The 27,435-nt window shown below is 36.9% G+C and overlaps 1 protein-coding gene across 2 annotated transcripts in view; it reads right to left on the bottom strand.

Annotated features, from left to right (window-relative positions):
* IQCH (IQ motif containing H) overlaps window positions 1-27,435 on the bottom strand; it is a 226,439-nt gene that overhangs the window by 165,505 nt on the left and 33,499 nt on the right. The window contains exons 5-6 of one of the 2 annotated variants that reach the window (XM_021100400.1): window positions 21,342-21,458; window positions 15,518-19,926 (exon numbers count right to left, since the gene is read on the bottom strand). In XM_021100400.1, the coding sequence (XP_020956059.1) occupies window positions 19,891-19,926; window positions 21,342-21,458 (153 nt within the window). In that variant the 3' untranslated portion in view covers window positions 15,518-19,890. Of the gene's footprint in view, window positions 1-15,517; window positions 19,927-21,341; window positions 21,459-27,435 lie in introns of those variants that run through there. The other variant, XM_021100401.1, reaches the window with a different exon arrangement.

Here is a 27,435-nt window from a genome sequence, read left to right as displayed (position 1 = left end):
AAGAGCACAATAAAAGCAATGTGGTTTCTTGAGGTGGTGCTCTTGGTCCCTGAGACCTTGAGTCCCCTGGTTCCTACCTTTAACTAAGATAAATGTCTCTGTGTCTTGTTTTATGTTAACTTTTTCCTTAAGTTTCACAGCACCTGTTCTTCAGCCATAACATGCTGAGCTTGTCGCGGCAAAGTTGTATAAACAATGTACAGATTTTGTATATCAATCATACCTAATAAAGTAGTTTTTAAAAAAGAAAGATGTCAAGATAATCTAGAGAATAGAATTAGCAGATTAGGCCTTTAAAAATGTTATTATACATATTTTAAAGATGGTAAGAAAAATATTACCATAATGAATTAACAGATGGAAAATCTTGGTTGAAAAATGAAAACTATAAAAAGAACCAACGGAAATTTTCAAACTGAAAGGTTAAAATGTCTGAAAAGAAAAGTTCATTATGTAGGTTTGACAGCAGAGTGGAATGAGCAAAAGAAAGGGTAGTGAACTTGGGTAGAGACCATTAGATGTTACCGAACCTAAAGAACAGAAAGAAAAAAATATTTTAAAAAAGAATAGATCATCAGTGACCTATGGAACAGTGTCATGTTATATATTTTGTATGTAATTAAAGTCCTGGAAAGCTAAGAGAAGTAGAGATGTACAGAGACACATTAAAGAATAATGGCCAGAGTTCCCGTCATGGCTCAGTGGTTAACAAATCCGATTAGGAGCCATGGGGTTGTGGGTTCCATCCCTGGCCTTGCTCAGTGGGTTAAGGATCCAGCGTTGCTGTGAGCTGTGGTGTAGGTTGCAGACACCGCCCAAATCCCATGTTGCTGCAGCTCTGGTATAGGCTGGCGGCTGCAGCTCCAATTCGACCCCTAGCCTGGGAACCTCCATATGCTGTGGGAAGCAGCCCTAGACAAGGCAAAAAGACAAAAAAAAAAAAAAAGAAAGAAAGAAAGAAAAAGAAACAATGGCCAAAGCGTTCCACATTTTTCTGGAAAACATAAATTTACAGATCCTAGAATCTCAATGAAGAAAGATAAAGACAAAGAAATGACTCAGACATGTCATGATCAAACTCCTGGAAGGCAACACAAAGAGAAAAACTTGAAAGCAGCTGGGGTGGGTGGGTGGGGGCAGAGAAGACCCATTATATACAGAGAATCAGTGATCTGAATGATTGCTAACTTATCATCAAAAACAATTGAACTTTAAAGCATTAATAAGAAAAAAAAACAACCCAGCAACCAAAAATTGTATATAAAGGTAATATAAAGACTTTTACACTGTATGTGAACTGGTACCATATTAACTCCAAGGGCACTCTAATGAGTTAAGGATGCATATTGTAATCTCTAGAGCAACCACTAAAGATAATACAAAGAGGTATAGCTTAAAAGCCAATAAAATATTTTTTAAAAATGTTTTAAAATTGTATAACCTTAAGTCAGGCAAGAAAAAAAAGAGCAAAAGAGAGTTGGGAAAAAATGGGAAACAAGTAGAAAAATAGTTGTTCTAAATCAAATCATGTCAATAATTACATTAAATGGAAATTGACTAAATATTAATTAAAAAGCAGAGATTATCAGACTGGATTTTAAAAACAAGATAAAAGTATATGATATCTAAAGAGATGGATTTTAGTTGTAAAAACAGAATGAAGGGAGTTCCTGTGGTGGCTCAGTGGAAAACAAATCTGACTAATATCCATGAGGACGCAGGTTCAATCCCTGGCCTTGCTTGGTCCATTAAGGATCCAGCATTGCCTTGAGCTATGGTGTAGGTCACAGATCCAGCTCTGATCTAGCATTGCTGTGGCTGTGGCATAGGCCAGTGGCTACAGCTCTGATTCATTGCCTAGTCTGGGAACCTCCATATGCCACAGGTGCAGCCCTAAAAAGACAACAACATCAACAAAAAGACTCAGAATGAACAACAATAAAAAGATTGATATACCATGTAAATAATAGGCAAAAGGAAGAAGGAGTGGCTATATTAATATCACAGTAGAGTTTAAGACAAAGAGAAAGAAGGGTTAAAAGCTTAATTAATCCAAAAAACATAAAATCGTAAATGCATACACATCTAATAACATTAACACAAAATACGTCAAACAAACATTATCCAAATTAAAGAAAGAAATAGACAAATCTTTGATTAGAGTTGAAGATTTTTAAATGCCCCTCCCTTAGTAATTTACAGGACAAATAGATTTTAAAAATCAGTAAAAATATAGAAGATCTATATAGATCAATATCACCAACAGCCACCTTTCCTAAACTGATACTTCTAGACTGTTACAACCAGCAACTGTGAGCTACACATTTCTGTCAAATATACATGAAACAGTCACAAAATAAATTATATCCTGGGCCACAAAGTCTCAGTCTTTTTCAAAATATTTAAATCTTATACATTCTTTGCTCCCAGTGGAATTACATTAGAATTCAATAAAAATGAGAAAAATCTCCAAATATATGGCAATTAAACAACACACTTCTAAATATGCAAGGGTCAAAAAAAAAATCACTGAGAGTTCCCTCATGGCTCAGAGGGTTAAGGATCCAGTATTATCACTGCTGTGGCTCTGCTTACAGCTTTGGCATGGGTTTGATCCCTGGCCCAGGAACTTACACATGCCATAGGTGCAGTCAAAAGAAAAAAACAACTAGAGGAATTTTGAACTAAATGATAATGAAAATGCAACATACCAAAATTTGTGAGATGTAGCTAAAAAAAAAACTTAGAGGGAAACATCAGTGTAAATGCTTATTTTAGAAAATAAGAAAGGTCTAAAATCAATGATCTAAGATCTACCTTAAAAAGTTTGTAAAAGAGTAAAATAAACTCAAATTAAGTAAAAGAATAAAAAGATATGAGAGACTAATGAAACAGAAGAAAAATAACAGAGAGGATGAACAAAGCCCAAAGTAATTCTTAGAAAAGATGAATAAAATTGATAAACCCCAGCAAGAATAATCAAGAAAAAGAACATAAATTACCAATATCAGAAAGAGAAAAAAATTGAACATAAGAGAGAGAAAGAGAAAAAGAAAAAGAGAAGGGAGGAGGAAGGGAGGGGGGAAGAGAAAAGTCACATATGGGGCCACCCTTCTCAGAACTGGAAAGGGTCTTAGGATGATAAAAGGGTAGTTAGTAGCAGAGGTGACCCTGGGATTGTGAACAGACAGAAAGAATGTGATACGTAGAGCTGACTGTGGAAGAGATGCCGGAAGAAATATTATCTGGAACACACAGAAGTCTGAGGTATAAGTATCTGCACGCTTTACAGGCCCTGAACAGCACATCACATTTTAAAAAGTGGAGTTTGTAGTTTCCATCCCAGACTCCCTGAAGAAGGGGAGGGGCTTAGGGAGCTGTATTTTGTCCTCTCCTGTAGCGTCAATAAAGTAGGCTGAGTGAGAGCCCCGTACCCGTCTGAAAAAAAAGGTGGAGTTTGTTATGAGGCCTCAAAGCCCTCAAGAAAATATTAAATTCCAATAAAATGTGACTAAGGAAGGAAAATATGTAATATCCTCTAAAATTTTTTTCCATTAAAAATAGTTAAAATAAAATTCAGTGCTTAAGCAAAATTTCCCAAAGTATGTTCCTCTGAATATGGTTCTATAGCTATTCTGCAGAAGAAGGTTCCAAGGATATTTGGGAAACATTGCTAATGGCATCGGCCACCCTCCTCCTAAAGATTCATAATGTACATCAGCATGTTAGTGACTCCAGGTGGTCTAATGGTATGAAAATCAGCCTGTCTCTCTTTAACCTCATGTTCCCCAATTTTATCGGGCCATGGAACTCTCCTTTCATGGAATATCTATTAACATTCCAAGGAACCAGTATTCTTTGGAATGCATTTTGGAAAAAACTGATCAAAGGATTAAGACATAGCTAACAAGAAGAGTACTTGCTGTAATTTGTTAATTTTAGACCATCCTGCAAAGTTAAAAATATAAGTGATAACTTGATTTTACATAAAACTTTTCTTTGAAGGAGCCTTGAAACACAGTGGACTCAGGATATCTTGATAGATTCAGACTGACAAATAAAAATCTAATTATTTCTTGTTTCTATTTTTCTCTATATATTGAACAGCGTTTATTTGTAGCATTCCAATGGAAATTTTTTAAATCTGGGAAAGTAATCACTCTAGATTTTAAAAATCTAGAACAGTAACAGAAAATGATAAGTACGGGATGTTTGACCCGCATGTCTTTACATCTCATACAAGAAAACAAAAAAACAAACAGAAACCTCTGGTATGCTAATGCTTGTGATTGTTGCATGTTGGTGAATATAAATACCACACCACTATGCAAACTTTGTCACAAGACACAGAAGGGAAAGCACTGTAGTACCTCTGCCTTCTCTCTATATTTTTTTTCTTACGGAAACTTAGTGCTATATATATTACAAATTGATGCTTACAATCTACTGCCTCAATCTTTATTAGGGACTGCATGAGAAGCAATGAGGTTTTTTAAAAATTTTTTATTGTGGGTGATTTACAATGTACTGTCAATTTCTGCTGTACAGCCATGTGACTCTGTTATACATATACATACATTCTTTTTTTCATATTATCCTCCAACATGTTTTATCACAAGTGATTGGATATAGTTCCAGAGAGACAATGAGTTTAAACTGTAGTCCTTTCAGTTAAGATCTAAGAAAGTCCTTGTGAATAGTTTATCATTTATTGTAATTATTTTTGATAGTGCTATTTATTCCCTTATTATAAAACAGTGTGCCAGTCTCTAGACATTTTTGCTTAAATACCGACTGGGGTCACAAGTGAAAAGAAGTTTGGTCCTCATTTACCTCATACCAGCAGTTGGGTTGGCACACAGCTACAGAACTGCTGGGGCTCTTTTTATTTAATTTGGCATCCCTTCCTGAACAGTACTAGGACTTTTACTTCAATGACTCCACTGGGCTTTGCCATAATTTCTATGCTGTATCAGTAAAGTCTATGGAAGAGATGCCTAAGCAAACCTGAAAGCAGTCTAGGAATGCTTCTAGTTCAGGTATTTTGTTTGTTTTGTTTTGTTTTTTCTTTTCTAGGACTGCACCCATGGCATATGGAGATTCCCAGGCTAGGGGTCTAATCAGAGCTGTAGTTGCCAGCCTATGCCAGAGCCACAGCAACGCAGGATCCGAGCTGCATCTGTGACCTACATCACGGCTCACGGCAACACCGGATCCTTAACCCACTGAGCAAGGCCAGGGATCGAACCTGCAACCTCATGGTTCCTAGTCAGATTCGTTAACCATTGAGCCACGGCAGGAACTCCAAGTTCAGGTATTTTTAAGTCTTAGGTTCATTTAAAAATATAATATTATTCATTTAGTGAAGAAGCCGATTTTTAAAAAATTAGATCACCTTAAAACCATGTGTATGTCTGTGTGTTAAGAGTTTGTACTTTTTGCACAAATTATCTTAGAATAATTTCCCTAAACTCTGAATCAGACTGTCAAGAAAATATAGGCCTAATTTCTGAATTAGCCACATGTTAATTATATGACATGGTCATATATCTTTATCTCTATAATTCTGAGTTTCTTGTCTATAAAATGGGAGTAATCTCTCTGATACACCCTGAGTATTAAAGTGATAACATGTAAAAGTCATTGGGACAGGGTCAGGTACATAATAGATCATCAGTAAATGCTTTGTTAAATGCAGTGGTGGAAAATTAAAACATTTTTAATACGTTCTGTGAATTTTACTTCTGTAGTCAGAAGAGAAAACAGCTTTACCTGATCTGTCTTCCTGTTTTACATGTCCTATACTGATGGGCATAAATGGGAAAGGAATGGAATCAAAGGAAAGAGATTTCGATCAGAATCAGAATTTTTGATTGTCAGAACTGGGTGATATCTTAGAGATTATTTGATCTAGTTCCCTAAGTTTACAAATGAGCAAACTAAGTCCCAAGAAGTATAAGTAATTTGCCTCCAAATCACAGAGAAGTTAGTGACAAATCCAGGATTGGAGCCCAATGTAAACATAAACTTTTCTTTTTTTTGTCTTTTTGCTAAACTTTTCTTATAATGAGGATTGTTAAAATTGTATGAGGTTAACAGTGCTTTTAAAAAAAAATCTTCCCTTCATCAAAAGGTCTACAAATTGGGAGTTATCGTGGCGCAGTGGTTAACGAATCCGACTAGGAACCATGAGGTTGTGGGTTCGATCCCTGGCCTTGCTCGGTGGGTTAAGGATCCAGCATTGCTGTGAGCTATGGTGTAGGTTGCAGATGTGGCTTGGATCCCACATTGCTGTGGCTCTGGCATAGGTCAGCGGCTACAGCTCCGCTTCGACCTCTAGCCTGGGAACCTCCATATCCCGCGGGAGTGGCTCTAGAAATGGCAAAAAGACAAAAAAAAAAAAAAAAAAAGTCTACAAATTGGAAATTCTAGAGAGGGTGTGGAGAAAAGGGAGCCCTCCTACACTGTTGGTAGGAGTGTAAATTGGTGCACCCACTATGGAGAACAATATGGAGGTTCCTTAAAATACTAAAAATAGAATTACCATATGATCCTGCAATCCCACTCCTGAGCATATATTCAGAGAAAACTGAAATTCGATAATATACATGCAGCCCAATGTTCAAAGCAGCATATTTACAATAGCCAAGACATGGAAGCAACCTAAATGTTCACTGACAGATAAATGGATAAGGAAGATACAGTATATTTATACAGTGGGATATTACTCAGCCATAAAAAAGAACAAAATAAATGCCGTTTGCAGCAACATGGACCTAGAGATTATCATACTAAATGAAGTCAGACAAAGAAAGACAAATGTCATATGATATTGCTTATATGTGGAATCTAAAAAAGTGGTACAAATGAACTTATTTATAAGACAGAAATAGATGCACAGACCTAGGAAAGAAACTTATGGTTACCAAAGGGGTAAAGTGTGGGAGGGGTAAATTAAGAGCTTGGTATTAACACATAAACACCACATAAAAGAGATAAACAACAAGGCCCTACTGTATAGCACACAGAACCATATTCAATCATCTTATAATAACCTATAATGGAAAATAATCTAAAAAGGAATATATAGAGAATCACTTTGCTGTACACCAGAAATTAACATGTTATAAATCAACTATACTTCCATTTTTTTAAACTCTTCCTTTAACTAACTTGAAAAATAGTTCTTTTCTTGGTTTTCTTTCTTTTTTTATATATAAAATTTTACTTTAATCCATCTGGAGTTTCCTTTTGTAAAGACTGTAAGGTTAGGATTAACTTAATGCTTTTCCCCCAAATATTTACCCAAATGACCTGTTAGAAGACCATCTAACAGGTCTTCCCTTTCCTACTGACTTGCAGTGACACCTTCATTACATTTTAAGTTATTTTTATACTAAAATCAATATCTATCCTCAATTCTTTTATTCCATTGATCCATCTGTTAATTTTTGTGCCCATAGGATGCTATAATAATTACTTCAATTAGATCATGTTTTGTTTGTTTGTTTGTTGTCTTTTTAGGGCCACACCTGTGGCATATAGACGTTCCCAGGCTATGGCTGGAAATGGAGCTGTAGCTGGGGGCCTTCACCACAGCCACAGCAACGCAGATCTGAGCCACATCTGTGAGCTATACCACAGCTCATGGCAGTGCCAGATCCTTAACCCACTGAGCCAGGCCAGAGGTCAAACCCGCTTTCTCATGGATACTAGTCGGGTTTGTTACTGCTGAGCCATGATGGGAACTCCCAGTTACATCATATTTTAATAAGAAATATGAAAAGTTCACCTTCATTAATCTTCTTTAGGAAAAAAAAAAAGAACCCTCTGCTCATTTACTTTTTAAGATGATGAACACTAGCAAGTTGAAAATAATTAATATTCCATGCAAACCAAATAAAACCCATAAAATTTTTGATTGGAATTACATTAGATATAAAGATTAATTTGGAAAGAACTGGCATTTTTATTATAATCATTTCTCCTTTTCAAGTATGATATATCCTTTTATTTATTCAAATGTTCTTTGACTCTGCTTTGTAAATTCAAGGCATAGCTTGTAAAGACTTTAAAAGCATGCAACGATGATCTAGGCATGAGAAAATTAATTCTACCTGAAGAGATCTGAGAAGACATTTTTATGGCCCTAAAGAGGAGAGCTCTACAAATGTAGGCAAATGAGATACATGATACTTCATTACTTAACTTGACACAGCCTAACTCAATTATACAGTTCCTTAACAAGTTGTTATTCGAAGTCATTAACCATATACACACATTAAAAGTAAATTTTTACTGGAGTTCCCATTGTGGTGCCGCAGAAACCAATCTGACTAGTATCCATGAGAATGCGGGTTCAGAATCTGGCAATTGCCATGAGTGGTGGTGTAGGTTGCAGATGTGGCTCAGATCCCACATTGCTGCGGCTGTGGCGTGGGCTGGCAGCTGCAGCTCCATTTCAACCCCTAGCCTGGGAATTTCCATATGTCGTGGGTGTGGCCTTGAAAAAAAAAAAAAAAGATCAGGCACTGTACTTGATGTCGGAAATATGGTCCCTGCCTCAAAGGGGTTTACAATCTAGTTGGAGGAAGTTTCCGTGTTAAAAGTACCAGCTCTGGAGAGTCGATCTTAAATGTTCTCACTACATACACACTTACACAAAAGGTAATCATGTAAGGTGACAGAAGTATTATCTAACCTTATTGTCATGATCATTTCACAGTATATACATCTAATTGTTGCACTGTACACCTTAAACTTACTCAGTATGATCCATCAACTATATTTCAGTATTGCTAGGGAGAAAAAGTACCAGCTCTTCTTCTAATCCTTGAGTTAATGTAGCTTCTCACTAAGTAGTTTGAGCTTTTATTTCTATTCCCAGACCAAGGCAGAGAAATTTATCTACAAATTTCTTGGTCATCAGGGAAGCAATTTTTGGTGGGGTCTCTGATCTCCCCTTCAGATGCAAGTCAAAATCTCCATCCTCAAAGCTACCTGTAGGGAAGTATAGAATATGGATTAAGAATGCCAACTTGGAAGTCAGACTGTCTGAGTTTGAATTATGACTCTTTGACTTTTAGCTGTGTGACTCTGGTTATTTAACAACCTTTGCCTCAGTTTCCACAAATATAAAAGTAGCAATAGTATTTAATTTACAGGGTTATTGTGAGATTACATGAGATAATCTGTCTATATTGTACTTAACACCATGCCCAACACGGAGAAGTACTCAGAAGTGCTATTACTTAACATGCAGTTTCCTGAGCAGAGCATACATTTCAGCTTAGATTGCAGCTATGCCTGGAAGAATAGCTAAGTGTCCTGTAAATGCTCCAGATTAGAACATGGAGGTTGTGAGGGAAATATCCTCCCCTCTAGCAAAATCTAGATCCTACACTTGAAAGTACTGGTAAATGGAATAATAAATCCAAAACTCTGGAAAGAGAGTTCCCGTCGTGGTGCAGCAGAAACGAATCCGACTGGGAACCATGAGGTTGCAGGTTCGATCCCTGGCCTTGCTCAGTGGGTTAAGGATCCGGCATTGCCTTGAGCTGTGGTGTAGGTCACAGATGCAGCTCGGATCCTGTTGCTGTGACTGTGGTGTAGGCTGGCAGCTACAGCTCCCATTTGACCCCTAGCCTGGAAAGCTCCATATGCCGCAGGTATGGCCCTTAAAAGCAAAAAAAAATAAAATAAAACAAACAAACAAACAAACAAACAAAAAACAACTCTGGAAAGATGATGACAGGTACTTCCCCTGAGATTTCAGTGTTTTAGGTTAAATGATAATTCCCTAATGAAAATGGTACAGTTTTGAAAACCCTTCACTGAAAGACTCAATCCTCTTTTCCCCTAAATTGTGGTTATATTAAACAAATCCAACATTAGGTATCAAGTACTTCTTTAAATAGGTGAAGAGGAACTTGCGACAGTGTTTTCTTGGTGGTCAGCTACCTCTCTGAGGTGATTGCCTGTTGTCACTTTACAACCTCTCCTGATAACCTTTCATAAGGATTGGCCCCTTTAAATTAGAAATAGAATGCAAACTATTGCTCATGGAATGGATTTACAGTGAGATTTTGTTGTGTAGCACGGAGAACTATGTCTAGATACTTACAACGCAGCACGACAATGGGAGAAAAAATTATGTATACATGTATGTGTAACTGGGTCCCCATGCTGTACAGCGGGGAAAAAAAGTGTGTTGGGGGAAATAACAGTAAAAACTAAACAAATTAGAAACAGAAAATGATATTTTGAAACTGAGAGAAGAGTTTTCTTAGAAACATCTTAAGCAGGTTAGATCCCCAGGCAAACTCTCATGAGTTATTAATACAATTGAACCTAATCACTGGACATTTCTGGGCCTCTCATCAGCAAGGCAGGGGAAAGGAGAACTCTTTTTCTCTAGTGGTACTAGTGGCTTGGAAACATGGGCTAAGGGAAGCAGGGTATCTCATCAGGAAATACCCCAAGAATACATTTCTTTATAGGCTGGATCTTCCTCACCTCCTATCTTATCTTTTTCTTCCATACATATTCTGTTTCTTCCAGCCAGAATTTCTTTCCTCCTCTGGGTAGTACAATGCCTTGAGTAGGACGTATAGAGTAGTGACAATGTAGAGATGTTCTCCCACCCCTGTCCCAAACCCTGAGTGTAAACTGGAAAAATAGAAGATCAGTGTGACCATCTACGTAGGAGTTGATTTAAAAGACCTAGGCCCCAAATAGGATTTAGTCTATTTAGTGTGACCAAAGAAAGAGGATGTCAGCTGAAGGTGAATGGTCTTTTATACCAGGAAATTAGTAAAGAGGAAGGCACTGGTTAAGAACATAGGCTCTCTATCAGAGAGGCCTGGATTTGAATTCTGGGCTCTACCACTGACTAATTGTATAACTGGAGCAATTTCTCCAAGCACTCTTTTTTTAATCAGCAGCATGGAATAACATCACTCATTCTGCAGGGATAGATGTGGTCACGGAAGCTCAGCACAGTGCAGCATAATTTCGTATAGTCAAGTCCAAGCAGACAATAGTTATTTATGATAAAAAGTTGAATCAGAGAGTCAGAATTTCTCAGTGCCCATAAAGCACTCACTTCACAGGGATGCATTCATATCCCTTTGGCAGGAGTAGTTTCACAGATGGATGCATCAGACTATAAGTGTGCAATGCTGTTCACATGAAGATAGTCCAACTAATTACCCTTAGTCAGTCTCCCTGTTGACTAAGCAGGCTTCTATCTGGGCTTTCTGTGTAGCTTTGTAATAAGGATACAATATGTTCATCATATCAGGCTGACTTGACCATTCAGGTTTGTTTGGCCATTGTAGCTCTCCTTAGAATGAACAAAGTAGTGTTCCAGTTTATACATCAGCCTCTTGTGAGTCTAGCTGCACCCAAGAAATAGATCAACTGTAACAAAATCAATCTCTAATTCTGTAAAGTCGAGCGTTACACCCTGGGCTGCACCCAAGTAATAGTACTCTAGGGGGCTCTGAGCTGCAGATTGCTGACCTGCAAGACAAGTATAGCCTAGAGACTACTTTCCTTGAACTTTAAATTATCTGAACAAATATTTAACAATCAGGAGATTTCACAAAAAATGTGAACGTGAGTTTCCAGCTTCTTCTGAAAACCTGGCCAAGGGATTAGAGCTGAGGCAGCTATTTCCTGTAGGGAGGGCCTGTCTCCTCAGTTCAGCCTCCTAGTAAGGTAGACCCACCTGGTCATTTCAGTCCGTTATCACCTGCTTGACCTCAGAGGACTTCTGTGATTCCTGTTCTAAATGAGAGCACTTTGGACATTCTCTTAGGGTTTGTTTGTTTGTTTTGTTTTGTTTTTTCTCTTGCTTTTTATGGCCTCACCCTCGGCATATGGATTTCCCAGGCTAGGGGTCCAATTGGAGCTATAGCCGCCAGCCTATGCCATAGACACAGCAACACAGGATCTGAGCTGCGTCTGCGACCTACGCCACAGCTCATGGCAACACCGCATCCTTAACCCACTGAGCGAGGCCAGGGATGGAACCCACAACCTCATGGTTACTAGTCAGATTCGTTTCCGCTGTGCCACAATAGGAACTCCTCCCTTAGGGTTTTTACTTCTTGCAAAAGAGGGAGAAGGTCAGGAAGGAAAAGTCTATCAAATGAATACTTTCCCGCTTTTTCCTCATTTAATACAAACAGATGATAAGTTTGGAAACATCCATATTTTCAGAACTAAGAGTGTGCATGGTTGCCTTCAGACCTCTAGTTACCAACTATAAACAGATGTATTCAGACTATCATTGGAGATGGAGATGGGAATGAGAAGACTATATAAATCAAGCATTTTAGTGGCCTCTAGTATCCCAATTTTATAGTCTGATGAGAAGGATCTCCTGGGCTTATATTATACATTCTGATTCAGAAGCTGTGCTTTTAAAGGAAGTACACGACGAATCACTGTCATCTATGGGTACTTACTTCCACCATAGAGGTTTTAAAAGGCTAGGAATGCATACTTGATTTCAAGTACAGTTTAAGGTACAATGGGTTAGAATATTGGAGAACACAGCAATAGTACTTATTCATCTCAAGTACCTCTCAGGAGATAATTAACCTGGGTCATGAGAAAAACAATTCTATTAGGCCCATTTCTCTTGTGGCTAATACTGTTGTGCTCCTTGCTAAAGTATTTTTCCTTTGCTTCATTTTAAACAGACCACTTACTGTAATGTTGCAAGCATTACCACTTTTGTAACTGTTCTACTTTCCTCTTTGCAATGAAAAAAGCAACAGTCGTTAGATAAAAACATGAAGTTTTATGTTTTTACTCATGAAGATGTAACTCTTATGAAAATGTGGAGTGGCAGTCTAGACATAGCCATTTACGGGTGGTTCACCATCAACAAAGAGAAGTGGCAATTTCATCCATAAAGAATACAGAGTTTTAGGGTACTTCCCCGTTTTGATGCATACTTTGCTCCATGCTAGATGTTTGCAAGAAAGCAAAGAAGATCAATTGCAGAGAATTCTAACTTTTGGGGGGTGTCATGAACCCCTCTGGAAGTCTGGTGGAGGCTATGGATCCTTTCTTAGAATAATGTTTTTATAAATTCATAAAATAATATACATTAGAAACCAATTATATTGAGATACAGTTCTATCTATGTAACCCTTGTGTATTAAACCTATCAGAGAGCTGACTCAGGCTCTTCCATCTACTTATATTTTCAAAGTGGAATTATGAGGTTAGAAATACAACCTCTTAGTATGAAGTCAAACAAACATGAAAACTCAAGTCCAAAGCCCATGTCACAAAGTGCAAGGACATTAGATCACATCAGGGGGCAGGACTAGTTAATTAGCAGGTGACTGCTGACCTGGGATGAGTCTAGGGCAGTGCAAAGTCTCTCTTCTTGCATCCCCCAAATCCCTCTTCTCTCTGTCCACTCACGCTTGAAGTCCCTTAACAGAGTCTAACTCCTTTGGTTTAATTAAATAGAGGACTTATTCTTGTTAAAAAGCAAAACCCATGGGAGAGGTAATACCCTATATGCCAAAGATTTTCAAATTTATTTTCAGCAGTAGACACTATTTTTTCAAATGCAATCTTAAATAGAATGCTGGTATGTAAATAAATGCAAGTTTTATACAAATTTAGTGTAATATTATATGTTGTGTTATACATAAATGAGAATACATATATATTTATGTGCATTTACATATAAATCAACATTGGAAACAGGCTATATTGGGGGGGGGGGTGCTGTGCCCGTGGCATGCAGAAGTTCCCATGCCAGGAATCAAACCATGAGCCACAGTAGTGACAATGCCAGATTCTCTAACTATGAGGACAACAGGGAACTCCAGAAGCAGGCTATTTTGATAAAGACAAATTATAAAATCAAGAGTTATAGATAATAGCTCTAATCTACTTTCATCATAGCATATACCTTATTTCTGTACTGTATTTTGTCTGACAAGATGGCGGAAAATCCTGACAAAAGTAGATAAATAATTTCAAATAGCTAACAGTTTGTTATGGCATTTATAATTTCAGGATTTTCCTCAATTAAAATGATCCAGGAGTTCATGCAGTGCAGTGGGACTGGAGGCGTCTCGGGAGCACTGGTTTGCATGTTTGATCCCCAACCTGGGATACTGGGTTAAGGATCCGGTGTTGCTGCAGCTGAAGCTTAGGTTGCTACTGCAGCTCAGATCTGATTTCTGTTCCGGGAACACCAAATGCTGTGAGACGTCCAAAAATGAAAAAAATCCAGAAATTTAAAGAGTAGTAGGAATTTTTTGTTTCAAAGTAGAATCACTAATAATATTTAACAACTGCTCATATGCTTTACTTATTAAGGATTAGTTGATAAGTACTTAATTTGGGGAGATTTGACAAGTAGATTTGTAAATAATTTGAATCCTGAATGCCCTACTTACTTTATAACCTTACGCAAGTAGCTTAATCTTAGTCTCACTTTCCTCATGTGTAACATGATTACAAAAATAGCATCTATTTTATAGGTGAAAGGGTGAAATAAGACAGTGTACATAGAGCACTTAGCAGAATGTCTGGCATACCTAGTGAGGACTATTATTATTGAAGAGTTGAGTGACCAAATGTGCTTTTCAAATGCGCCATGTGGCATTTTTAAATGTTCATCACATCCCATTTAAATAGATTTTCAGATATCTCAGCATACTTCTTTTTCAGATATTCACTCAGTTTCAAAACAATCTCATTTTGTTTTGCATGTTGAGTCCAAATTTTAAGATGATGCTTTATTGCTGACCTTTTGTGTGCAGGTGTAAACACAGTAACATCGCAATCCTGCAATGCCAAACAAAGATTGTGTAGCACATTTTGAATCAGGTAAGAACCACCCTAACCTAAAAATGAGCAGCAAAACAATTTATAATGCTGTATTATCATGATGCAACATGCATTAGTGTAACTGGACAACTATTACATTGTGCTAACCATGTGCTTGCCTGGCTTTTAATAGATAGGAGCACACAGGTGTTGTATGTAATACTAATACCAGTTAATGTTTAGGGAATGCTTACCTGGGGCTAGGCACTGCTTTAAGACCTTGACATATATTAGCTCATTTAACCTTCACTTATTTATCTTGTATGATTATTATTGGAGTGTATTGAACAGACATGCATTTCAAAATAGGACTAATACAAAAATAAACCCTATCTAATAAAAACAAACACCCTTATAAGAAATTCAAATGTACATGCACACACACACACACACACACACACACACACATATGTGCGTGCATGCATGCATATGTGTGTGTGCCCACATGCTCATGGAGTTAACCAGACAGCACCAGTTAACATTAATGGTATATAATGCATTAAAATTTGGTATCTAGGAATTCCCATGTGGCTCAGTGGATTAAGGATCTGATGTTGTCACTGCAGCGACTCAGCTCACTGCTGTGGCATGAGTTCGATGTCTGGCCCAGAAACTTCTGCATGTCACAGGCACAATCAAAAAAAGATTGGTATCCAACTTAAGTATGTATGTATTATTCTGTATTACACTTCAAAATAGTTTAAATATTTAATATAAAAATGAAATATGAATGAAATAATTGCAGACTCCCTTAAACTCTCTGGAATTCTCACAACAATTTGAAACCCATACATAGCATTAAACTTTATTATTCATTTATACTGGAGCATGAAAGGAGCCAAATCAGATCCCTTTCTGGACACAAAGGTGTGAAAAATGGTGGTGAACCATAATGAAAAAGAATATGTACACTTTCTGTACAGAAATTAACACAACATTGTTAATCAACCATACATCAGTAAAAAATTTTTTAAAAGTTGTGAGAAAGGGAGAGGAAATAAGAGATTCTTAATATTCATTAATTTTCCAGAAAGACACAACCTTATTGGGCAACTATTTTGTGCCAGCAAAGTTAATATCTGTAATCCCCCAACAGCCTCACCTATTATCCTGATTTTACAAAAGAGGAAATGCAGGACCTGAGATGTTAATTTGCTAACCTAGGGTCACACAATTGGAAAATGGCAGGTAGAACTCAAATTCTGAACCATTGAACTCCAAACCCTTCCTACTACCCCAAACCCCCTCCCATCTAGCCTCCCCATTTTACCCACCAGGAAACTAAAGATGAGTGAACTAGAGTAACTTGCTTCTGGAAACAGTTAGTTACTGGCCAGGCTGTTACAAGAATCCAGGAACAAGGGTGTTTCACTAGGTAAACTCCATTATCAGATGGCCCAGTGGGAGGATGCCCTATGCCGCTAGCCTACTGAGGACCAGCAAAACCACTTCTTCACATCTAGACGCCATCAGGTAATAAGCTTCAGTGCAGGGATTGGATGGATGAGACCATTTTAGTCCTCTCCTATTATGTGTAAAACACTGCTTGGTGCAGTGGGGGATGTGAAAAACACATAGACCAGATTACAGGGTCTCTATCCTCATATTGGTATGGGAAAGAAGGCATTATCTCATGAAATATTAAACAGAATCCCTGGAAGGGACCTTGGTAATACTTTGGTTCTCCCCCTCGACCCCTATAATAATGTAAGCTTTAAAGGACAGTATAAAACATGACATAATACAATATGTGAAAATTGCCAATAGTCCCTTATTTCCAGAGCACTTATTTGGTAAATGCTTCAGATTATCTCATTTAAATCTCAGTACAAGTCCATACTCTTGTATGGACATTTTACACATGAGGAAATGGAGGCTGTTTCAGGGAGGTTCCCCTTCTAAGAAGAATCTGCACCAGGCAGTGAGACCTAGAATCACTATGCTCAGAGCTAGAAAGTGGTTGGAGTTTGGCTTGGGGTTGGTTTAGGAATGCATGCAAGGTCTCAGCACGGAAACTCGAGAAATAAGCCTTCTCAAGAAGTTAGAGAACTCACTACAATGAGATTTTTCACTAGTGTTATCTGATGAGGGTATGGCCTTGAGTTGCCTCTCGCAAAGTAATGAACTTCTGTGAGAGAACTGGACGTGAGCTCGTGACGTTTGTGAAATCATTTTCTTCAGCTTTCCCAGCACTCCAAACCAAGGAAGAACTCAAATTCTCAAAAGCAGCAATATTCGAAAGCAATACACCACCACTTCTACTGCCACCACCACTACCGTGTTGGTGGAGTCTATTTCATAGGCTATGAGTCAAGAAAAACATGAAAAATCACTGTTTTCTTGAAAATCCTTTCTAAGCAACCTGAAGAGGAAGCTCTCTTTAATGACAGAAGTGGGGATGTTGTATATGCCATCACAGTCCTGGGGTAATGATTGTGTGTCATAAATAGGATATGGCATTTCTGAATGTCTTTAAAGCTATTTCCTTTTGTTCAACTAATTTAATTTACCAAATGCTCCTGGGAAAAGGGAGGGGGACCAAGATGCTGACTCCACATTTCCTGAAAAATCAACATTTTCTTTTGAAACTGCTCTCAGAGAAATTACGTCTGATTGTTGTCAGCTGGCTCCCTCAAACCCTACCTCTGTCAGAATTCTGCCCTGGCAGGTGTGAGATAGAATAGATGCAGAACTTGAGTGAATACCCACATCTGTTTTTGGAAAAAAGGAACAGAAGCAGCACAGAAGGAAGTAAGAGAGATAATTGCTGGCTTGAACTACAATACATTTTACTTGTGGGCAGAGGGCCAGCTTACAGCAGGCGGAATATGCAGGCCCATCTTATTGGAATTCAGGGGTGGGCCTCCATTCTTGTCCAGAGACAGCTGTAAACCAGCAGCCCATAGCATCACAATCAGGCACTGAGTTTTGTCAAGGAATGCTGATATGTACAGAAGCAGCTTTGTCTGCTTCAACTGCACCCCTGCCTAGTGAAATGACAGTCAATCTCTGATTCCAGATGACAAGAACTGGATAAAAACTTAAAACAAATGGTGACCTTTCAAAAGATTAATTTGTTTACCAACAAAATGTTCCCTCTTTGTCATCTGAGATGGGGGTGACCTTCACTTTCCCATATCTAGGCTGAAAGGATGCTGACTCTAGTCATCTGTTAACTCCATCTCAGCAATTATTCCCTTTTTTATTTTTAGTGACAAGAAGGGTTTATTAATTCACTCTGCTTCTTGTTATGGTTTATAAATGCAACAAGCTCATTCTGAATTACTGCAGTGTAACATCAATTTGTTTAAATCTAATTCTGCTACCGTTGCCAAATTATGTGGTGACTGTAATTGTGGCCATATGCGTGGGCTTAAAAAACAATCATGTTTTGAAATTGTCCTTCTCCCTGCCTCCCCCCACCCCCCAGCGGCCCGACTTACCCCCACCCCTTACTTCTGGTGCATCTTCTAATCATTTGACATTAACACAATTGCCTCACTTTCCATTACTTTATCATTTCAGAAATGAATGTGGTTTCAGTGGGAGAGATTACTACGTACACCCCAAGTGAAACAGTAAAGAATGAAGCTATGATTTGTGAAGTGTGGTTGCTACCCAACTAAGTTAGTGAAAAACACTGCATAACATATGACTCATAAAATCTAGAAATCATAATAGTATTAAATTCAACCTCATGAATAAATAAAAGATTCTAAGTTTACATTGCATTATATATTTATTTATTTGGAAAGTGGGACCAAAGGACTGGTATAATTCTACAGCAACTCATATGTTGCCAAAAAGAAAAATATTTTTATGATTCTTTTCTAGGTCATAACAGTTATAATCAGAGTTATTTGTGCAGCAATTCAAAGCAATGTTTTGTTTGGCTATTTTGTTATGCATTCATAATCGTTCTTTTAAAATTCATGGTAACAGATACATGTTTCAAGCCTTTTAAGAAACCCTTCTTATTTTAAAAAATAAATCAAAGTCAAATTTTCTGTAGATGTTTTAATGCATTGCATTAGAAAGTCTAACTGGAGCTAAATGTCAGTGAGTAAGTGTGAACAGTATCAGGGATTTCTTCTTGCCTCTCCAAACCAATAAGGTTCTACTCAAAAGCATATTAGAGGGTTTTGTGTTTTGTTTTGTTTTTAATTTGGTAAATTTAAGGTATTGAAAAATCAGTGACTTTCACTTTTAATGCTTTTTTTATAAATTGATTTTACATGAGAGAGTTACAGGATATACAACTCTGAAGGCAGTTGTGTTTGTGTGTATATCTGGAGTATGTGTGTTTTCAGTGTACTAAAATCTTTGCATCAGTCCATTATTAACAGAAAGGATACACCTCTTCATGAAATGTAGAAAACACCAGTTTCTGGGAACTAGTCATGTAAATTAGCAACAAATTCAAATTTGCTCTGTCAAAAATGTCTAAGATTATTTGCAGGCTTTTGACAAGCTGTTTAAGTTTCATAAGAAGTAAGGAAACACATGGCCCTCGGCAGCCAAATAATAATCCCCTTTGAGTGTTTAGAGTAGTTCTAAAAAGCCATTAGCCCTGATGCTGCCTTTCTAATTAACTATACATCATGGCTCTAGACACATTGCTTCAGTTTGGGTAAGTGCTTTCAAAAACATTTTTATAAGTGGCAAATCACAAATGTATTTATTCCCAAATAGTCTATACGATGTTTAAAACCAAAAACTGAAATATTTCTTTCATAAGACCTTTTGCACAATTTTTCTGTTTTACAAATCTAAAATGAAAATACTGCTTTTCAGTTAGTACCGTCATATGCACATATATCAACATAAAATGATAGCGTCAACTATTCTGATTGAAGTGCCAATAGTTTGTAATGTACATGCATTTTTAAAGTGCTCTGGTGTAGATTTTTATGGAGTCAAGTTGTGGGGAGAAAAAAATCTTAAATACAATAAATGAGTATAAATTTTCTGTATGTCATACAAGGCCAAGTGCTTTCTTTGGGATTTGGTCCTCTGTGTTCAGAGGACAGGGGCACAATATCCAAGGCATTCATCCTGTTGGGGAATTTGGAAAAATGTACAATAAATGATTAAGATTCTGACCCAGAGTTCATATATAATTTTGACTTCCCTCTTTATTTCAGAATCTTTACTCAAATTCATTAAAGCAAAGCTTAATCCCCTCTAAATCTAGAGGTATGCCTTTTTAAACTTCAATACTCATCAGAAAAAGTTTACATGAAATGCTGCCATTGCCTTGGGCTACAAAGCCTCAGCGCTCCACCAGCTAAGCCAATATTAATTCTAGGTTGAAAGCGAAAACCAACAACAACAAAAGAGAAATCTGCTTCTGTCTGTACAGCCAGAGAAATAATATTTTTATTTCAAGGGCTTTGGGCTCACGGGAAGCAGATAAAAACTCTTTCACATTATTCACAGTGACATTTTAAATAAAGTTTCAGCAGGAATAAAAATATCTAACTTTCTGGCTATTTCTTCAGCTATAAAAGTATTTCTATGATAAAGTGCTCTTAAACCAAGCCTGTTAGAATAACATAAAGCACATATAAAGAAACTAAAAATATATTTCAGGGTTACATGAATGAAGTGTAGGCAGTTGAAAATGTCTATGTAGGAAATTTGGAAGATTAATCTAAAGACTATTTGCTGGTTAGAAATGGTTTTGTAACTTAGTTCTAAAATTAATCTTGTTTTTAGTTTTGATTTCACCAAAGGATACATTTAAGAGCTTTTGACAGAGGCCAAAGGTTGAAAAAGATATATTTAAAAATGTATAGATATCACTTCAGTAATTGTTTTCAGTATTAAAAATGATCTCAAAATAATTTTCCAATTAAAATGTAGCATTACTTTTGATTCTCCTAAGAAAACCCTGCAACACAGAAAGAGTACAGTCCTTGCTTTGGGACACTTAGCAGCAAGTCCGTGGCAAAATAGGCACAGACCCTGGACCCTTTAATGTCAGTCTCTGTGTCATTATTTTTCCTGTTCATCATTTTGCTGACATAAAAGATTAATCTCTGCTTTCTTCAGATTTAGAATAATGTTCTTACAATTTTGCATATTGTATGAGTATACACCATTGAAGCTCATGCTTTGCTGTTGTTTTTCTAGTGGGATCCTAGACAAGAAATAAAATATTTATTATCTCTGTATGCTTTTTGTTGCTAAATTACTTCCTCTTGTTAAAATTATAGAACTAGGTTATTTAGGGATATCAGATAAAATAGAGAAATTTGAATGAGCTATAAGTAGATCTCTTAAAAAGAGGTTTACATTTTCATAATTATTTCTAATCATAAACAGAATGAAAGCCACTCCATTTCATTTCCAAATAATTCTAAGTACAAAAGGATCAAAATTCTCACTTAAAATCTACATTATATCTTATACTAAAGTGACTCAGTTCTAAAAAAAAAAAAAGCTTATTAAAACGACTTATTACTTACACATGCTTTTCTCTGATTGATATATGGCAAACTGATTCCATAGGTCGCATTTACAGCAGCTCTGTGGTGGATGTTTTCAGGATCCTGCATGATTTTCACATTCAACCCTATCTTTTGCTGAAACAAAGAAACAATGAAACTTTCATGCTGGAAGAACAAAAATGCTTACTAACATTTTATATCCTCAAAGGAGTATAAAGTTCTTTGAGAATAATTATTTTAATGTAATTCTCACTGGAAGAAAATGCATATATATTTGGGTTTTTATTTAGGTGACTGATTAGTCTTCTATTCACAGAAAAGGAATTTTCTGCAGAATTTCCTCTATGTATCCTATTACTCGTAAAAATCCATCCTCGGACCCATTCATTTTCTCAAAAATAATGCTAGAAGCCAACCAAGGTGGACAAAGGATAGAATACCTGGTCTTGATATATTTTTAGCTTTTCACATCAAGAATTTTGCCAATGAAATCTATACTACAGCTACACAGGTAGAGGGCTCCCTTGGTCTGTTAATGTGGCCACTTTCCTCAAGGGACATTTACAGGTAAGTCTCAGTGTGGACTTGCTAAATTTACCACAGCAAACTTATCAACTCCTTCAAAGAGAGTTTGCTATCTATAGGGAAAATGTATGATACATTTTTCATTAAAAAAATAAGCACATCTCATTTGAACCATGTGTTCCTCATTTAAAACAATTCAAATGAGTTACTGCTGAGATGCTTAAATACAAACCACCGGAGTAGGGAGCACGGTGGTGGAGGGAAGGGGCACCAGCCGATAGGTGACCTCAGTTCCAGTCTTGCTCAACCCCGGACTGCCTGCATGGGACTTTGGGTAAATCATTTCCCCATTGTGGAAGCCAGTTTCTTTACTTGCAAAATGTGGAGTTAGACTTAGTCTCTTGAAGAACTATCAACTCCCCCAGTCCCTCCCTCCCCAGTTTGGCATTCTATGATTTGAGGCTAAACAGTCAATTGACACTTAAGGAATGTGGTAGTATCAACAGTTTCTGAAGGCTTTTGTGACTTTCAAATTAAGTGGGTTCTAGGGTATTCACAATGTTGTACGACTGTCACCCCTACCTTAGTTCTGGAACATTTTCATTACCCTAAAAAGAAACCTCGTATGTATTACAGTCACTGCTTATTCTTGCCTCCTCCCAGAGCCCAGCAACCACTAATCAGCTTTCTTTCTCTTGGACGTGCTCACCCTGGGCATTTCAGATAAATGGAATCAATGCCTTTGTGACATTTTTAAAAGAAGGTGTTGTGAGCAACTGGAAACACTGATTTCCTTTCAATTCAGTGTCTTAGTTCTGAGGGTGATCTGATATAATTGTTAACATAGTTATAGGAACCAGACAGACGGACTCATGAAATAGCACTTTCTTTGACTATAAGCATTCATAAATAGCCTGTGCCTGAGGTCGAAGTGAAAAGGGAGACTACTAAAACACTCCTATGGGATACATGCTATCTAGATAAGTTGTTTCTTAACACAGCCTCCAAATCTTTTATTTTTTTTTAAAGGCAGTTTTTTAAACCAAATCTTCAAATTACTTCACTCAGCTATGCATTTTATTTAACCCATGCAGGGGCACAGGTTGCAAATAAGGCACAGCTCTTACCTTCTTAAAGTACATGTGGTGACAAAAGTACTGTAGTGCCTAAGTATAAATGGCTTTCCTTCTGTGAGTAACCCACACTTACAGCACTACTCCAGGGTTTTTGCATGGAAGCTGAGTGCCTCTTTTATTGAAATTAATACCTGAACATAATTTTTTCCTTCTTAATTAAACTTTCAGAATAATTTCCATTCTACCAAGGGTCGGGAAATTACTAATATGTATTATATTGACTTCTGTAATTAGGGCGTTTTTTAAATGTGTGTAGGGTGTTTTTACAATTGATGATAATAGCTTCATCTATCATGTCTAAGCTTTGTTTGAACTTTTTAATGCTGGGATCATTGGTTCAGTGGACCATAGCAGTTTTCTTAGTTTTATTATGCTCCATCAACTTGTGTGGTTATAGGACTGGTGTAGAAAGGAAATGATCGAATATAGAATCATTGTTAAAATAGCATTAAAATTTAGTTGTTTTCTTCATTTTTACAATTCTGTGACACTGGACACAGATATTTCTGGAAAAAAATCAAAATGCATATCAGAGTCCAACAGAAATGACCAGTTGTGACAGGAAATCTATATTAGCTTTTATATTAGCTTTTAAAGCAACAAAAAGATCCCTTAAAATCATTAATATTCTAATATTTACTCTTTTGACACCCAATATGTGTATACCAAAAACACTAGTAGGTAGCACATGTGATTTAATTCTCCTTTTAAAAATATTGAGTCTGCATTTAAATATATCTAATGGTTTCACTGAAAATCACTACTCTATGCATATATAACTTAAATTTGTCTTACAAACCATCTATAGAGATGTATAGAAAAATATTTATGAGCATAAGTTGCATTATCAGACTAAGTAATAAGATTTTTTGAGAAAAACAATTACAGACTTTAAAAAACAAAAAACAGTATCAATCATTCCATTAAGCATAAAAGCATGCTCTGGAAGATGATCATTTGTTACCAACAGTATGATAAATATCGGAAATAATTTCAAAAAATTTTCTTAAATTGTTCAAGAAAAGACAGCAATTTATTTAATCTATCTTGAGTCACTAAACAATCTAAACTTTGTATTCTCTCCTTTTGATAGTAATTACAAGCAAATATATCAAATGTGACTCTCATTTAGACTTTGGTTTGTAAGAACAAAAGTTATTATCAGAGCCAATTACTGTTTTACCTACATGGCTGCACAGAAGCAGGGAGCTCAATTTTCATCTCATCAGTGATTTTGTGGTATTTATTTTATTACTATGCCCACAAAGCGATATAAGGAAATAGCTTATGCTATTAAAACTAGGGCTTGAACATAAGAGGCTAAGGTTTCTTTTAGAAGAAGTTCTGAATTAAAAACACTAGGCAGCGTGTAATGCCAGCTCCCCAGACATGGGCAGACCATAAAATGACATATTTCTGAGAAGTAGATCCCACACAGAGTAATCAAAATTGAAATGCTTCACAAACAAAGTTGAGACAAGCTATTTACTAAGTTACAGTATTATCAGCATAACATTATTCTCAACAGTGTTTGCTACAAGTAATGCCTTCTAAAGTGTATATTGCTTAATAACATGTTCCCACTGGTTAAAGATGTCTGCTGTTTAATCTCAAAACTAGAAAATAGAAAAAAAGAAAGAATCCAATCACCCTGAACACTGATTGTTTCAACCATTATTATATTTAATGGAAAGAGCAATAGATACCAAGTCCTAGTCCAAGCTATGTGAGCTTGATTTTTTATTTGTAATACCTACATCCATGGGGCTGTTATGAGCTATAAGTGACTAATGTGTGTTAAGTATCTCACAAGTGATAAGGTACTACTCAGGATCCTACTCAGAATCCTACAGACCCCCAAATAATACTGCAGTGCTTTGAAATATTTCAAGTATGTAAAAATCCATGACATCTTAATAATATCTTCCCCTCCCAAAAACCAATTTGATACAATTAATAATCTGAAAGTAAAGATACAAAAGGAAGAATCATACATTTATCCTGCTTTTCCTTTCACTCCTTTTCAGATTCATTAAAGAGTTGCTAAGGGAAAGTTCTTCAGATAAGCTAATAAATGCAGAGGGAAGGACAGAGTTACAAAATTGCCACTTTGCAGTCACTAATGAAATAATTAGTTAGGTAAACATTAGTTTTTTGCTAAAGTCATTGGGTGAAAAGTGGTGGGTAACTTGATATATGATAGCTCAAGATTGTAACACTCAGACTCACTGATCATTCTTAACATAATTAAAAGAGAAAAAAGAAATTGCCTCTTGATATGCTATAAAAGGAAGTATACAGTACCAGCTATACAGTATTCCCCCCAAAAAGATATTACCTGAATCTGATCAAGCGTCTAGATAAAAATACTTGTTTATAAGAAATAGTATGAACAGAGGAACATGTAAAATGTCACTGTGAGATTGCAGTCAGCTAAATCTAGACTAAGGGGAGTGGAGAACCTATATGACATGACAAATGAACCTGGTTTTTTTAATGAGTGACAAAAAAATTTTTATTTAAGTATAGTTTGTTTGCAATGTTATGTGTAAGTGACTTTTAGTAAAGGAAATTTTTATAGATAAAATGAGATACAAATGCAATGTGTGATATTGTACAACACAGGGAATATAGTCAGTATTTTACAATAACTATAACTGGAGCACAACCTTTATTTTTAATTTTTTATTTTGGTCACAACCATGGCATATGGAAGTTCCTGGGCCTGGGATCAAACCCACATCACAGTTGTGGCCTGCACCACAGCTGTAGCAATACCGGATCCTTAACCCTCTATGCTACATGGGAACTTCCAGAGTATAACCTTTAAAATTGAGGAGCTCCCACTGTGTCACAATGGGTAATGATCCGGCTTGTCTCTCTGAAGGTGCAGGTTGGATCCCTGGCCTAGAACGATGGGTTAAAGATCCGGTGCAGCTGTGCATAGGTCACAGCTCCAGCTTGGGTTTGATCCCTTGCCTGTGAACTTCCATATGTCTCGGGGGTGACTGAAAAAGAAAAAAAATTAAAAATTGAGAATCAGTATATTGTACATCTATAACTTACATAATGTTGTACATCATTGTACATCAACTGTACTTCAAGTCATTTATATCCTGATTCAAAGAAACAGAAAAACAATTTTAACACAACTGGGGAAAACTGAATATGGACTGAGAATGATAGAGTACTAGTGCATTGTTAAGTTTATTAGGTGTGATAATCTGGGTGGTTTTTTTTTTTTTTGTCTTTATCGGAAGTGTTTAAGAGTAAAAGTAGGAGTTCCCGTCGTGGCGCAGTGGTTAACGAATCCGACTAGGAACCATGAGGTTGCGGGTTCGGTCCCTGCCCTTGCTCAGTGGGTTAACGATCCGGCGTTGCCGTGAGCTGTGGTGTAGGTTGCAGACGCGGCTCGGATCCTGAGTTGCTGTGGCTCTGGCGTAGGCTGGTGGCTACAGCTCCGAAGACCCCTAGCCTGGGAACCTCCATATGCCGCGGGAGCGGCCCAAGAAATAGCAACAACAACAACAAAGACCAAAAAAAAAAAAAAGAGTAAAAGTATATAATGTGTAGGATCTGCTTTAAAAGACTTCACCCAAAAAAAGTGGAGGGAATAGATGAAATAAGAATGATAGAATTAGGAGTTCCCTGGTGGTCTAGTAGTAAGGATTTGGTGTTGTCACTTCTGTGGTGAAAGTGCCATTCCTGGCCTAGAAACTTTCATATGCCACAGGTCCAGCAAAAAAAAAAAAAAAAAAAAAAAAAAAAGAAAGTGAAATTATAGTAACTGTTAAAGTTGGGAGATGGTTACATGGATTTCATTCTATTTTTGTGTCTATTCAAAGAAAATTTTTCTTAATAAAAGGTTATATTTAAAATTAAAGTATAGTTAAAATGTAACCATTAATTAATTTGTCATTTGCAGTCTAACATTGTGTGCTTTATGATGTCCCCTCTTCTTCCCTGCTAGGCTAGGGAAACAGCAGTTACAGCATTACTTAGCCCCAAGCTGCTTCTAAAAGGCCCAGCTGCCTCAGGTTCACAAAGCTTTTAGACTTTAATTCCATTCAGATGTGCCATCCTATGCTCTGATTCCTGGAGGAGTTGAATTGTAGACTAGGAGGAAGACTGGGGGAGAGAGCGCTAACATTTATTCAAGCTCCAGTTTTATGCTAGGCACCATAATATTGGGTGTTGTCATAATTCAGCTGACTTTACTGGAGTCCTTAAAAATGACAACAGGGAGTACGTGATATTATCACTAGTTTACCAATGAGGAGCAATGTGGAGAGACAGGATTTTACTTACGTCTCTGCCTTCAAAAGTCTTTCCATCATCTCATGCTGCCACATTACAAAGGAATGTTAGTTGATACACTCTTGATTCAGCTTCCTATCTATCAGATACGTTCCTTCCTCTCTAATCCCCACAGGTGCTTGCTTTGATCTGTG

This window comes from Sus scrofa, chromosome 1 (assembly GCF_000003025.6).
Source record: "Sus scrofa isolate TJ Tabasco breed Duroc chromosome 1, Sscrofa11.1, whole genome shotgun sequence".
NCBI classification, from domain to species: Eukaryota; Metazoa; Chordata; class Mammalia; order Artiodactyla; family Suidae; genus Sus; species Sus scrofa.
The sequence above is the reverse complement of the archived record's forward strand: the minus strand, read 5'-3'. Positions and strand labels throughout refer to the sequence as shown.